The 14603-nt window shown below is 50.7% G+C and overlaps 2 protein-coding genes across 5 annotated transcripts; one reads left to right on the top strand and one right to left on the bottom strand.

Moving 5' to 3' along the window:
- The first annotated feature begins 604 nt into the window (after positions 1-604).
- TARBP2 (TARBP2 subunit of RISC loading complex) lies at positions 605-5937 on the top strand. Of its 4 annotated transcripts, none has more exons than XM_004373964.2 (9): positions 605-1307; positions 1856-2025; positions 2486-2588; positions 3151-3246; positions 3837-3909; positions 4127-4244; positions 4563-4690; positions 5086-5287; positions 5443-5884. In XM_004373964.2, the coding sequence occupies exons 1-9, from the start codon at positions 1255-1257 to the stop codon at positions 5598-5600; spliced, it is 1101 nt and encodes a 366-aa protein (XP_004374021.1). In that variant the 5' UTR covers positions 605-1254; the 3' UTR covers positions 5601-5884. The 4 variants fall into 4 exon arrangements, with proteins under 4 accessions (XP_004374021.1, XP_023584712.1, XP_004374022.1 ...); XM_004373965.1 differs by lacking the exon at positions 605-1307 and adding an exon at positions 1439-1554; XM_023728944.1 differs by having other exon boundaries at positions 1226-1307; positions 5086-5583.
- Positions 5938-6158: 221 nt separating this feature from the next.
- NPFF (neuropeptide FF-amide peptide precursor) lies at positions 6159-7083 on the bottom strand. Its single transcript, XM_004373963.2, has 3 exons — positions 6809-7083; positions 6459-6580; positions 6159-6328 (listed from the first exon to the last, which is right to left on the bottom strand). The coding sequence occupies exons 1-3, from the start codon at positions 6914-6916 to the stop codon at positions 6211-6213; spliced, it is 348 nt and encodes a 115-aa protein (XP_004374020.1). The 5' UTR covers positions 6917-7083; the 3' UTR covers positions 6159-6210.
- Positions 7084-14603: the final 7520 nt, after the last annotated feature.

Genomic DNA, 14603 nt, shown 5'->3' with positions numbered 1-14603 from the left:
CCGCTCAGACTTCCCTGACACCTTCTTAGAACACTCATTCAGACATTTTTCGTGATTAGAAGCCTCCAAAGTCACAAGATTTCCCCTCTCTCTCTCAGCCCAGTGGTTACAAGACTTTGGGGAATGGAGCTCTGGGACCCAAAAATACGAGTTCTGTTCTGCACTCAGATTAGTCTATTAGTTTTAAGTAGTCAGAATCGTCTCTTGCTTTGCTTCACCTGAGAAACTCAAGCCCCACGACAGAAAGAGCGAGACCAATTGCTTAGTCCTCATCCTGTCTCATCCGATAGCCTGATTTTGAGGCCCCTGAGGGGATTTCCTAGCCAGTTACAGAGAGGCTCACTAGGGTGAGCGTCTCTTCTGGAACAGGGGTGGAAGGTGAAAAGCTTTGCAAAGGGGGTGAAGGGTAACCTTTAAGAAAAGGAGAAGGTGCTGTGAGACGGAGGACTGAGAACCAGGGGCTTAGGCCAAGGGGTGAGAGGCAACGCTCAGAGAGTAACCTAACCACACAACCGTCCCAGCGCTCTGGGGCGCAGAGCACAACCCCCACCCACGTCCAGGTAAAGGCCCACCTTCCCAGACAGCGCTCCTCGCCGCCGGACCAATCACAGTCTTGTCTCGAGAAAAAGGCGGGGCCAAAGGCAGCCGACTCTTCCCTTGTTCCCGCCCCTCTAGGCAAAGTAACCAATCTAAATTTGCCTAGAGGAAGGAAACGCAATCAGGAATAACCAATCACTCCGCGAAGCTTCTCGTGCGCGTTAGACCCCGCCCCTCCAGCTGCGACAAAAATGGCGCACAAGCTCCTGGGTTCTGTAGTTCTCTCGGAATTCAAAGGGTCCCATTTTAGAGTTACCCTTTACCGCCCCGCCCCCAGCCGCTTCCATTCCCCTAGTGCGCATGTCCACAGCTTCATAGTAGACGGGGAAAGGAGGAACGGAAGGAAGGAGGCGGGACGATATTAAAAATAAAAAAAACAACCCTCAGCTCAGGAAGCGACAGAGGAGGGGACTGCTCCTCCCAGAAGGCGGTGTAGCTTGCCAGGGCGAACCACGCGGAGGGTTGTGGGGCGGATAGCTCCGCTCCTAATGGAGATGCATGATGTAGGGTGGGCGGGGGACTCAATATCCCAGCATGCTCCGCGGCGGGCCCTACCGGCCGCGACTCCGGGCTTGGCCCCGGCCCTAGCTCGTTGGCGGTGTACTGGGGCGCGTGTAGGCTGCAGTCACGGTGGCGCCCGCGGGGACGGAGGAGGGAATGAGTGAAGAGGAGCAGGGCTCCGGCATTACCACGGGCTGCGGGCTGCCCAGGTGAGCCGCCTCGGAAGGGGTCCTACAAGGCGAAAAGAGTGGCACGGTGCGGAGTGTACAGCGGCGCGGCCCCAGCATGCACCTGGCCTGAGGGTTGTTCCCGGCAAGCACTGGGGCAGTGGGCAGTGATTCCCGGCATGCACCGAGCAGTGGCCACTGCCTCCAGCCTTAAATAGTTTAGACTTGTCCCGGTTCCCAGACTTCCCTGGGGCACTGGGCTTTATGCCCCCGACTTTCAGTGCGTTTGGTGGGTACTGGGTTCCTGGCCTGCACTGTGGCGGGACGTGCACTTCCAACCTGCAGTGGGGTACAGGATACCTGCCTTAACTGAGATAGGAACTGTGCATTCCCCTCCTGCCCTGGGGCAATGGACATTGCTTTCCCAGCCTGCACCTCTACTCCACATTGAATCCAGCCAATGGCTGCTGTACTGCCAGGGTCCCCTGGACCCTGTGTTCCCATAATGTACCTGGGTCTGGTATGGCAGTGCTTGGCCAGATGGGTGGAGGGAGGGGAGGTGTGATGTGGGTCTGTGCCCCTCCCCCCAGTATAGAGCAAATGCTGGCCGCCAACCCGGGCAAGACCCCGATCAGCCTTCTGCAGGAGTATGGGACCAGAATAGGGAAGACGCCCGTGTACGACCTTCTCAAAGCCGAGGGCCAAGCCCACCAGCCTAATTTCACCTTCCGGGTCACCGTTGGCAACACCAGCTGCACTGGTGAGGAAGGCTTTGGCAGCCTGGCTGGGGTGTGCATTCACAGGGTCCCATGGCTTTGCTTCTTGGAGCTTATTCACAGTCGTCTTCTCCAAGCCCAGTGAGGGAAGGAGAAATTTCAGGGGAATCCACTGACTGGATTGGGAGAACAGGGCTGTGGGGAGGTGGGATAGAACTTGGGAGAGTTAGAGGAGAGAGCAGGACTGCCGCAGTGATCTGGCAGATCCTCATCATCCTTGAGGAAAAAGTAGGCGATAAACTTAAACCTCAGTAAGGATTTGGGGGAGGGAGTCATAAGAGCCCTTCTTCCAGCAATTAGTGTAACACTTTCAGTCTTGGGCAGGGGGAGGTTGGTCAGAGGTGGCTAGTTGACTCCCTCTGGCTGCGAGGAGAGAGGCTGTGGGATGCTGGCTTCTCTTCCATCCTTCCAGTGACCTCCAATATTGTCTGACCCCTGTCTCAGGTCAGGGCCCCAGCAAGAAGGCAGCCAAGCACAAGGCAGCTGAGGTGGCCCTCAAGCACCTCAAAGGGGGGAGCATGCTGGAGCCGGCCCTGGAGGACAGCAGGTGAGGGAGGAATAGCTGAGGCATCCTAGAGGCCCTGGCAGGAACCAGGCACTTGCCCCACTCCCTCTGCCCAGTACACCACTCTGCCTTGGCCTCTTCCTTAGTTTCCTCTGGACCTGAGCAGGGTGCTTCCAGAGCTTCTGCTACAGTGAAGGATTCTGGGGGGAGTGGCCAGCCCCATCAAGGGGTTGTGGCTATGGTTTGGGACCCAGATTAGGAGGGAGAGGGGTGGAGGCTTGAACTTGAAGGGAGTTGCTCCCCAACATGCCTTCTCTTTCTAGCAAGATGTCCTTTCCTCTTCTACATTTAGGCTGGAGTTGGTTGCTTCCAGCATTCTTGGGTAGGAAGAGACCCTCCTTGTCCTTTTCTCAGTTTTTTTTATTCATTCTTTGACAGCAAATGACCTCAGAAGGGAGAGCTGTTGGTTCAGCTCCCCTGAGTCTTTGGCTCAAGTGGGAAAGGGTTCTCTTAGGGGATGGGCATGTCAGGAGGACCTTGGTCCCCCATTCTTCATCCCCTTTACACACGAGTGTGAATCAAAGGCTCCCTTCCCCTCGGGAAGTTCTTTTTCTCCCTTAGACTCTTCACTGCCTGAGGACGTTCCAGTTTTTACTGCTGCAGTGGCTGCTACTCCTGTTCTGTCTGCTGTCCCAACCAGGTATCTTTTGTCCCCTGACTGGTTGAGGTGGGAGAGGAAGGGGTCCTAACTCCTGGCCCTCAGTCCTTGGACCTAGGCTGGTCAGGGCATGAGGAAGTCTGAGAGTAGACAGAGGGTGGACTAGATGGGGACCTGTGCTGGAAGAATTTGCGCCAGCTGGTAAGCTGTTGGGACAGGAAGTAATTTATGATTTTTAAATAGTCATAAGGGTGATGTCAGGCTGGAGTTAAGGGTCTTGCAGGGCCCATTTTCTTCTGGATTGGCCACATGATGGTTCCGTGTCTGAGTCCCATTAGGTGCTTCCTGGGACTGGATATACAGCCCCTGTTCCACTATCCTAGTGAGATGATGCCTAAGTGTACAGGATGGAAATCGGGCTGGGACAACAGAGGAGGCCTCACTTGGGTGGGAGGGGGAAGTGGACTAGAGCAGGAGGGAGGAAGGCTAGACATTTGGGTAGACAGTTGTCTGCCTAGTGGGAAATAAGGAGATAGTAGTTAAGGAAACCAAAGCTACAGGACTTGGGCTTATGGGTAGCCACAGAAGGAGCTATCTCCCTCAGCTTTGGCCCTGGGCCCTTTTTCCTTCAGGAGCTCCCCCATGGAGGTACAGCCCCCTGTCTCCCCTCAGCAGTCTGAGTGCAACCCCGTTGGTGCTCTGCAGGTGTGCCCCATCCTCATTTCCTGTGCATGCCTGTTTTCCCTTGAACCAGGGCCGTGAGGGAAGCTTATGTCTTTGTGGGGGGACAGTGGGGTTGCCCTGTACTGGAGGCTTTTTCCACCCCCCTTTATCCCTCCTCTAACCTATAGCCTCAGCATGGATACGAGGGAGTCTTTTCTTACTCAGCTCTGTGCATCACTGTTTCTCCACCCTTTCCAAGGAGCTGGTGGTGCAGAAAGGCTGGCGGTTACCTGAGTACACAGTGACCCAGGAGTCCGGGCCAGCCCACCGCAAAGAGTTTACCATGACCTGCCGAGTGGAACGTTTCATTGAGATTGGTAACTGAGCAGAAGGGGTTTCTTCAACTACCATCCCCAGCACTCCAGCCCCAGCTACGGGGCAGCTCCTGGCCTCACTGCACAGCCCCAGCTCACCTTGCTTCTCAGTCCTGGGCTCAGCTCCTTCCTTGTAGCTTTTTCTTGCACCCTATCCTTCCCGCTCTCTTCTGGTCGACCAGATTGTTGGGTGCACGAGCAGGTCCTGAGTGCTTCTTTCCAGTTGACATCCTTGTGAGGGGACCTTCCAAGAATGCACTGGGTGGAAAGTACTGGGCCTGCTGGGAATGATAATCTGGCACCCTCTCTCCCCACATGCAGGCAGTGGCACTTCCAAAAAGCTGGCAAAGCGTAATGCAGCGGCCAAAATGCTGCTCCGAGTGCATACAGTGCCTCTGGATGCCCGGGATGGGAATGAAGTGGAGCCTGATGATGATCACTTCTCCACTGTGAGTGGCTTGTGTGGGCCAGGTGCTGTGGGCCTTCCTCCATGCCAGGGCAGGGTACTAGGAACTTGGGTCTGTGACTCAGGAGTGAGCCTCTCCAGCTCAAGGCCTGCTGCTGCCTCATTTCCTACCAGACGCAGAGTTCGAGGCACTTTCAGCCTCGACTTGTTGGCCCCCCAGAGTGCTGTGGGGGAGCTAGCCCAGGGCCCTGTGGGCTTCTGTTGCTGGAATGAGGAAGGCTACGTGGCTGTCTGGTCTAGGGGCCAGTAGTTAGCAGGGTCCATATTGGGACTGACTGGGGGAGGCAAGCTGGAACAGGCACTCTGGGCTTTCTTCTTTGGATTTTGAATGTCCCACAGTCCCTGGCTGCATTGTTCTCATTGTGCCCATCTTGTCAGGGTGTGGGCTCCCGCTTGGATGGACTTCGGAACCGGGGCCCAGGCTGCACCTGGGATTCTCTAAGAAATTCCGTGGGAGAGAAGATCCTGTCCCTTCGCAGCTGCTCCCTGGGCTCCCTTGGTGCCCTGGGCCCTGCTTGCTGCAGTGTCCTCAGTGAGCTCTCCGAGGAGCAGGCCTTCCATGTCAGCTACCTGGATATTGGTATGGCTGGTTGGGGGTCAGGGCTGGGGACCGGACCAGAGCAAGCATGTGTGGGTATAAGGGAGTCGGGAGGAGATGAAGACGATGTTAATGCACATCACCCTGGTGCTGCCTCCCAACCCAACACTGCCTCCCTTTTCTCTCTTGGCCTGCAGAGGAGTTAAGCCTGAGCGGGCTGTGCCAGTGCCTGGTAGAACTGTCCACACAGCCAGCCACTGTGTGTCATGGCTCTGCAACCACCCGGGAGGCTGCCCGCGGCGAGGCTGCTCGCCGTGCCCTGCAGTACCTTAAGATCATGGCGGGCAGCAAGTGAAGCCCCAGCTGGACTCACGGGCATGCATCCTTTGCCCCTGCTCTTCCTGCCCGCTGGCCAATGTATCTGTATCCAGCTCTGGTGCCCCCTGGAGGTGCCGTCTCTACCTCTGACACAGACTGCCTGCCTTGAGGTTCAGGAGAGCGCAGGGCAAGGAGCCAGGGACCATAAGGCCACAGCCTGCCGGGATCTGTCCTCATTGTGATGGTGATAACAAGTGGAAAGGAAATCGGGGGCTCTTCCTTGGAGCCCAGAATAAACATGCTGCTCCATGGGTTCTTAAACCCAGGTCTGTTTCCCTCAGTAGAGCTGATGGCAGAGAATGGTTAGCACCAGATCACTTCCTTAGTGTCTTTTTGTGCCTTTGCTTTTCCCTGCCCCTGCCCCCAAACACATCCCTGTATTTTCCTTTCTGGTGGCAGGAGGCTGGGTGCAGTAACGTCCAGGATCCTGTCAGCTGCATTCCTGTTGAGTTTGGTGGAGGTGAAGGGGGCTTCTTCCCAGCCCATGACAGTCCCAGACACTTGGATTCAGAAGCCAGATTCTTTATTTGGGGACACACGGCACTTGGGTGTGGGTCTTGAATGCAGACACTGTAGGGCATGACATGTCATTTCTTCCCAAAGCGTTGGTGGGTGGCTAGGCTCCAGAGCTGAGAGCTCAGCCCCTCCTCAGCCCGGGGACTCAGCCATTCATTGTTCCAGGATCCCTGGGTATTTCTGCCAAACCTTAGAAGAGATTCATCCTAAGATGTAGGTCCTTTCGGTCGCTGCCCTTCTCTAGCCCCATTCCCTTTTCCCTTCCTCTGTCCCCTGCCCTTTCTACCCCTAGCCGTGCCCATGTGTCCCTTTGACTCACCTTGGGGGCTGAAACAGGAAGGCTGGGCTCCGGCCTGTTCCCTGCATGGCCTGGAGCAGGCAGTGCAAGAGTGACCTAGGGGTGTGGGCGTCCTGCAGTGGGTGGGGTCCATTGTCTTCCTCCTGTGGCAAGGGGGCATCAGGGAAAGAAGATAGACAAATGCCCTGGATATTTAGGTCTTCAGGAAAAGGGAGTGGCTTTCCAGGATAAGTTGTAGGAGGCTGAGAAGCCTTATTCTCAGATGTGAGGACTCAGTGAAGATATTGGCAGCCAGATATTTGAACCGAGTGCAAGTCTTAAGCTAGAGTAGAAGAAAATGGTGAGGGGTGGGGGTGGAGGCTTGCACTTACCACTAAGATCTGGTCTCCTTCCTCCTGGCCTCCTGGTCCTTCAGCGTGGCCCCAGTCAGTTATTAGCAGCAGCAACACCAGCAGCACGGCTACCGGCCTGGAATCCATGCTGCCATCCACCTTTCTACAGCCACACTCGCCTCTTATACCTGCTGTCCCCCTGTCCCCACCCACAGCTGCCTGAGGGGGAATCTGGAGCAGGCAATGGAAATGCACGGCTCCATTAAGAGCCACCTGGGACTCCCTGCGCTCTGCTTCCGGCCCCCAGCCTCTAAGCCTGGAGTTACAAACTTTATTGGATGCATAAATCCTGTCTCCAGAGCTCAAGAAGAATCATTAATTGCAGATGCTTTGTCAGAGCCAGGCCTGGGGGGCCTTACAAGAACCCCCAATCCCTCAACAGGTTGGAGAGCTCCAATTGATCACCTCCCCTCTTTTCTCACTTCTGGAATAAAGCATAGAGAAAGTCTTATCAGGCGGGGCAGGCTAGGTATTATGTCCTGGAACAGAGGGAGAGAGGGAAAAGCCAGGATCAGAGCTGGGCGAGGGCAAGACTCTCGGCTGGCCAGGATGACCCAGCCTGTGCATCCCCAGGGGATGGTATCAAATCTTTACTGACCCCCATCTTCACTTGAGTGCTGCTTAGGACTTTCGTCATCTTCCTCCACAGCTGAAGCACTGCTGCCACCCTGTGGTCTCAGTCCCTTACTGCCAGGTCTAGCCATTTCCTTTTTTCTAGAATAGAACTCTTGAAAAGGAGGAACTTAGGAGGGTGGGATGGGGTGCAGTGGAGGTCCTCAGGCCCTGACTGCAAGGGGTCTCAGGATCATTGAAGGGCAGTGGCAGGATACTGTTGGATTGGGTTATCATTTTGTTCTGCCTTAGGAAAATTCAGAATCACTACTTCTCAGGATGGGGTCCTTCAGTTTTCCTCTTAATACTAGAATCCCTTCCTCAGCACCCCCACCAGCGTGGTTCTCTAGCCTATGCTGGAGGCTTTGTATCAGCCTGATCTTGGGCAACCAATGTAACCTCTATAAACTTCAGTTTTCTCACCTAAAACACGGGAACATTAAAAGGAACTACTTCCTAGGGCTATGGTGAGGATTAATTGAGATACTTTTTGTAATCCATTCAGCACAGGATCTGGCATGGAGCAAGTGTCCTCAAAATGTTAGCTGTGATTATTCTTGTATACCCAGTCTCGGGGAACTTATCATTTCCTGGGAGTCTTCGGACAGTTTTATCCCTGTGCCAAGCTAGCTTCAGTACCCCTGTGAAACCATGAGTGGTCTTAGTTTGTCCCCCTGCATCATATAAAACATCTCCAGTCTTGTTCATGTGTAACAGCCCTTCATATGTTTGAAGACAATTCATAGTCTTCTGCTCAAGGGGAAACGCCCCCCTCTTTAAAGCATAGCACCTAGAAACCAACTTACACTTTAGATTTTGTAGATTAGGGCATATTTTGTTCTGGATGTGATGTTGTAGATACTCTATTAATGCAGCCTAAGCTAAGGTGAGCCTTTTTGTAAGCTTGTCTCACGGCTGGTCCCAGGCATAGGACCTGATAGTCATTATCATTACATGGTGCATCACATCTTGTAGTTGACTGTTGCTTTTTTTTTTTTTTTTAGTTGACTGCTTCTTAAAAGTCCATGCGTAGATGGTTTTTCTGTGGGAAGTAGATCTTGCATCACATCCTGTTCCTTGCCTGTTCTGACAGTGGTACAGAGGAGCAGGGTTTCGAGGATGGGTAAGGCATTGGAAAGAGTGGCACGGGGTCAGACAGAACTGTTTTAATCCTAGCTCTTGTGTTTTCCTCTGTGACTTGGGCAAGTTTCTTAAACTAAACCTCAGTTCATCATCAATAAAATGAGGCAACTACTCCTTTTATCAAGAGATTACAGAAAATGACTTAATACAAAGCACCTAGCACAGAGCAGGCACTCAAATATTCACCACCCTGCTGCTGCTAATATTTCTCTGATCACCATTTACAAGTGGGTCTGAACTCAGGCTGCATTCAGAAAGGGGCTGGTCTAGTTGGCATCCTGTTGCTAGGATGGAGGCGAGTTAGTCTGTCCTTTGGTTAGAAATCAGAATGGGTTAACTGTGATAATTTGGCAAAATGCTCTGCCTTCAGAGTCTTCATTCCCACCTTCAAAATCTCTTAATCTTGGCTCTGGTATTCGGCTTTCAGCCACTTCCTTTCTTACCCCTTTCTGGATCCCTGTGTGATCCTGCCCACAACACAGTGAAGACCACTGCTGTCTTTCCCACTGTCCTAAGGAAGCTCAGCCTCCTTATTTGTGTCCACTGTCTACCAAAGACCGCAGACAAATTTTAAATGATTTCTCTCCTATTGGGAGGAGCCCTGGTGGTGCAGTGGTTAACAGCTTGGCTGCTGACCAAACGGTGGGCAGTTCAAATCCACCAGCCACGTGCTCCTTGGAAACTATGGGGCAGTTCTACTCTATCCTATAGGGTCACTATGAGTCGCAACTGACTCCATGGCAATGGGGTCTCCCACTGGGAAACACTCAGAGGCACCTGCTACCTCTTTTGTCAAACTCTTTGGCCTGGCTCATGGACCTCTCTTTTGACAATAATTATAAAGGAATACACAGATGCATGGAATTATTAGTGATTTTGCCTATACCTCCTTACTCCCCATAGCCCCTGAGCATTACCTGTTTCTCTTGTGAACTATCTCTTACTGGCTTCTAAGCAAACTCCACCCCTCATTTCCAGACCAACCTCTTCCCAAGACTCACAGAACTTATTACAGCTTCACTTTGTTTATGTATGCATTCCAATACTTATCTCCCCAGTCAGGCTGGAAGCTTCTTGAAGGCAGGGCTTATTTTTTTGTTGTTGTTGCTGTGTTGGGTGGGGTGGGGAACGACAGAACACTGAAAGATAAGAGGCTACTTTCCTTTGGACACTCTCCTGTCCCCATTCACATAAAGCATACATTAGTTCTCTGGTGAGTGCACCCACGATGCTGGGTGGGGGGTGCCTCTTGTCTTGGCACAGTGCACAGATCTGAGCTCTGGTTCCATGTTTTCTGTCATGCTAATGCAATTTAGACAAATCATCCACCTTCTCTAGGTTGTGTCTTCCCTGTATAAAAAGTAGAGATAAGAATGCCCATTCTTTCTATCCTTAGAATAGGGAGAAGGAGGAAGACCACAACATGAAAGCCCAGTGAGGTCCCAGAAAGAGTGGGCAATGGGACTTGCAGATCAGAGTACTAAAGCATCAGACATGACAGCGGTTCTCTTGGTAGTTTAATGTTATATTTGCAGCATAAATAAGGCACAATATATGTCAGGGAAAGGAGGAAGGGAGAAGGCCTGGCTTGGGGGATAACTGCTAAGTGGCAAGGGAGAAGGAAGAAGGGACGGTGAAGAAGAGAGCGAAGCCTCTGCCTCAGCCCTGTCCCAGGAGATTGTGAGAGCCTGCTCACAGGGATCATGCGGACTTGGGTGCAGGGGAGAAGGGAAAAGACGGTTTGTAACAAAATAGCCTGTAGCACTGCATCCTCTAACCCGTCAAAGCCCACCACTGGGGACTGGGGAGACCCAGACCCAGAGTTGAGTTCCTTGATGAGATGGAGAGGTGTTGCTACATGTCAAGGATATACAGATGAACAGAGATATAATCATAGCTACACACTGCTTTCTTTTAAACAGATACTGTGTCAGGATGCTGCAGCCCCCACTGTTTGGGCTGGAGGCTCATCTCCTCCCTGCCTGAAGGGTATGTGTGTGTGTATGGGAGGAACATGACAGCTAAAGCTCCAGCTGGTCCTTAATGTAACAAAGAACATGGAGTGACCAGTCTGCAAGGGAACACTGGACAACCTCTGTCCAGACCGACCCAGGGACAGGTTTCAGAGATAAGACTGGAAAGGAGACAAACATAGATTTTGAAGTGAGTGATGTGGTTGGTTTGTTTTAATGGGAGTAGAGGGAGGGACTGGAGGAAATAAAAAAAATATGGTAGTGCTAAGGCAGAGGACGGTATTCAACATATCCTTGATACCCAGCTTGTCCCGAAGGCAGTGGTTCTCAAAGTTTAGTTCAGTGTGATTAGAGTCACTTGGAGTGTTTGTTAAAAGCCACCCCAAGAGTGCACAGAGTTTCTGTTTCAGTATGTCTGGGATGGGCCCAATAATCTGCATTTCTAACAAGTTCCCAGATGATGGTGATTCAGAGAATCACTTCCTTAAGGTAAAGTCAATGAAACTGGTGCTCAGAGTCACTTCTTGCAGCTAAAACATCACTCACCACTAGCTAATGCTGGTGAAAGATCCTTGTGCTACCAGCATCTCCCCACCCTCATTAAAAAAATAAATCCTAGTAGCTACAATACAAACCTGGATCTATAAAGGACATAAGCTGCCTTAACCTGCCCTACTCTCCCTGACCTTTTCTCATTCTGGGGTAGGACTTCACCTCAAAGAAAGACGAGTGAACTGGTGCAGAGGGTGGTAATGTTGGCAAGCAACCACCTATGCCCATTCCTGCTGGGTCATCACACTGGGATGGGTGAGTAGGTATATCTATGCACATCACACGCAAACAGAAACAAGTTATCAGTTCTGTACTGTGAAAGGGATGATAAGGGTTGTGGAAAGCTGTAGTAGGGTAGGGGTCCTCTAATCTACCTTAGCATCCTCACCTGTCCTATTCCCCTTCTCAATCAAAAGTCTAAAAAAAGCACAGAGAGCATATCCAAAAGACATATGTAAGATAGCTAGGAGGCCTGGCATCAAAACAGACTGGTTATGAAATTTAAAAAAAAAAAAATTACATTTTCTTCCTGTGTGTATACAACGCACAATATTAATGGAAAATAACGATTTCAGGATGGGAAGGAAGTTATGAAGGAAAGGGGGAATTTTGGGGGAGAGACGACTCAGGAGCTAGCACCTTTAAGGAACCTCTCGGTGTGGAGCAGGGGAGCCTCAGAAACCAGAGGAAGACTTTTTTGGTGTCTGCATGGTAGAGCAGGCTATAGATGTGGCATGGTTATAGTTAAGCACCTCGTTTACCAGGCTGGGTGGTGCTGGGGGCAGTGAATCAAGAAAGGAGCCAAGAACAACAGAATGGGGATAGAGAAGGCAGCAAAGGTGAGGTTCAGTTAGCCCAACTCCTCTTTTATCACCACCTACAGCATATGGTCTAGTGGTCAGGCCAAGGAGAGGAGTGGAGGCTGAAAGAAGCCTGACTTGGGATGTACAACCAACAGGGAAAGTGTAAGTAAAGGAGGTACTACTCTTTCTAGTCCTCCCTAGTAGTATGGGAGGCTTTCTCAGACTTTTCAACTCTAAGCAAGCTTTCTTTTAAGGGAATGGGCCAAGCAGACCAGAAGACCTGGTTCTTACCCCTTTCTCTATGGCCTTGGGTATAGTAGCTCTATGTTTGGAGTGAGGTGGGAGGCCTGAATCCTCTATTCACTTGGAAGCATCCGAAGCTATTTACACTCCCAGCTCCTTTCTGGAAGTGTCTCCCCTTAGGCCCCTAGAATGGCCATGGCCCTTAGGAAGGACTAGGTGACATTCTCCATGAGGTTTGATTCTGGTCCAGATGAGTCTGGAAAGCAAAAATCAAGGAAGAATGACCACATGCCTGGCACCAATAAGAAGATAAGTGAAGTTCCCCTTGACTGCAGGAGAAGTTTCAAGGTAAGCAATTGCTCTGCGTTCTTGGTGAGACTGAGGAACTAACTAAACGGCTGTGTGGGGGGTAATGGCCTGCCCTTTCCTCATTTCATTGCTGCTTCACTACTAAGGTTCTGGCAATGCCCTTATTCAGGTCCTCAATACTAACCTCCCACTGATGAAAATGCCATAAAGACTCAGAGAATTAGACGTGGGGGCTAAGAAATTAAGTAAGACCTTCTACAGAAACTAGCCACCCAACACAGGGACAGACTGGCAGGACTCAAACCCCCATTCAAGGCCAAGCAGTGAGGCAGGGCATGTGTGCAGTGACAAACTGATTATTAACTTTAAAACACCTGACTGAAGGAGGAGGAAAAATAGTCAAGGGTCTTATGAAGGCTCCTTAGGAGCCATAAACTCGGTCAAAGATTTAGGGCAAGGCTGCTAGTGGGAAATAAAGAAAATAAAAAATGAAACAAAACTTTAAAAGCAGGAGAAAGTCCCAGGGAGCAGGTGTCTAAAGGAAAAGTCCTGAGCTCAAGTTATGGCTTGAATTTTCAAAGGCAAGTGAAGTTCCTGGAGGTGGTAGCCTGCATCCTGACCATCTGCTGTGACATTTGCTATTCTGAGTCGCCTCGGGGGCTGTTTCTATTGGGGGTCCCTTGTGGTAGAGGATGGGAAAACCTATGTTTTCTCTCCTTTCTCTTCACCAAGTATGGCTTGTTCAGCACTAGATTTGAAAAGCAGGAGGGGAAATTTAAAACAAATGCAGCAGAACATGTCACCTGACTGGTTCACCAATATATCACACTAAGGAGATCAGAACCTTCTAGCTTAGAACATTTTCTCATTCCCCTATGATAGCCATTTTTGGAAGACTAAGAAAGGAAGCTCGTGGTTATTCTGTATTATGTTTAAGATGGAGGTAGGCAAGATGGAGAAAAGGACATTTCTGTCTTGGACAGATGGCAGAAGGTGGCTCCAGGACAATTGGAAAAGTTTCACACTGAAGGGCTATTAAAGCTGACCTATCTATCCACAGGCCTCTGGCTTTGGATTGTTTCCTATGGCTCTAGCAGAAATTGTATAGTTCAGAGCCAAGGAAAGATGAGAAGTCCTAATGGGGAAGAAAGAGGGACAGAAGAAGAATTTCTCCCCCTGCAGTCCAGTTCTTCAATAAGAACGGCTGACAGTGAGAGTCACCAATTTCCCAGGCAGGTCAGATACTTCAATGAGTCTGGACTCCTCTGCTGAGATTAGTACTGCACCCACCTTCCCCTTCCCTCTCCCCTGCCTCACCCTATCCGATCTTATCCTCAAGAAAATCCACTCAGGGCCTTGGCTAAGATGCCTCAGAGTCCTGGGGCTCAGAGTATGGAGAACCAGTGCATCTAAAAAATGAAACAAAACTCTGAAGCAGGAGAAAATCCCAGGGAGCAATTGTCCAAAGGAGAAGTCCTGAGCTCAAGTTATGGCTGTGAATTTTCAAAGGCAAGTACAGAGAAGCAGAGTCTAGAGAAAGAGAAAGAAGCTGGATCCAGAGGGTAATGGAGACTTGTGAATACAATACCCTAGATCAGAGAAGAAGATAGATGTGTGAGGCTGAGAGATAGAGAAAGAACGAGGGAGTACAGAGTCTCCAGTACTTGAGCCTCCATGAGGGCTGCATCTAAACTAGTTATAGAAGACAGACAGAGGGACAAATGTGGACAGGGGAATGAAGAGGGAGAGGCAGGAGAAGAAAGATGACCAAAATGAATATATATGTTTTGGCCAGTAAACTCTTGTAAAACATAAAAGCATCAATTAATCCAGTAACCTGATGGAACTAGCTTCAAACTACATTGTTCCTGCCTGCCCTGATTAGAACTGAAGGTTGACAGGGGGCAGAATCAGCCACTCACATCCAGGGCTCTTTCCCTTTTCACTACCAAGTAATATAAGGCCACGAGATTAGGTTGTCAAGGCTTAGTGGGGAGGTGGGAAAGACCCCACCACTAGATTAGGTAAAGTTAAGAGACAAAACGAAGTACCCAAATATCTCGAAATAGAAGGAAAAAGGACTACACTGGAACTCTTGGGTTTTGTTTGGTTGGTTTTTTGGTGATAGGTGAAGTGAAA

The sequence above is a fragment of the Trichechus manatus genome, unplaced genomic scaffold (assembly GCF_000243295.1).
Source record: "Trichechus manatus latirostris isolate Lorelei unplaced genomic scaffold, TriManLat1.0 scaffold00027, whole genome shotgun sequence".
NCBI classification, from domain to species: Eukaryota; Metazoa; Chordata; class Mammalia; order Sirenia; family Trichechidae; genus Trichechus; species Trichechus manatus.
This window is presented reverse-complemented; position numbering and strand designations above follow the sequence as displayed.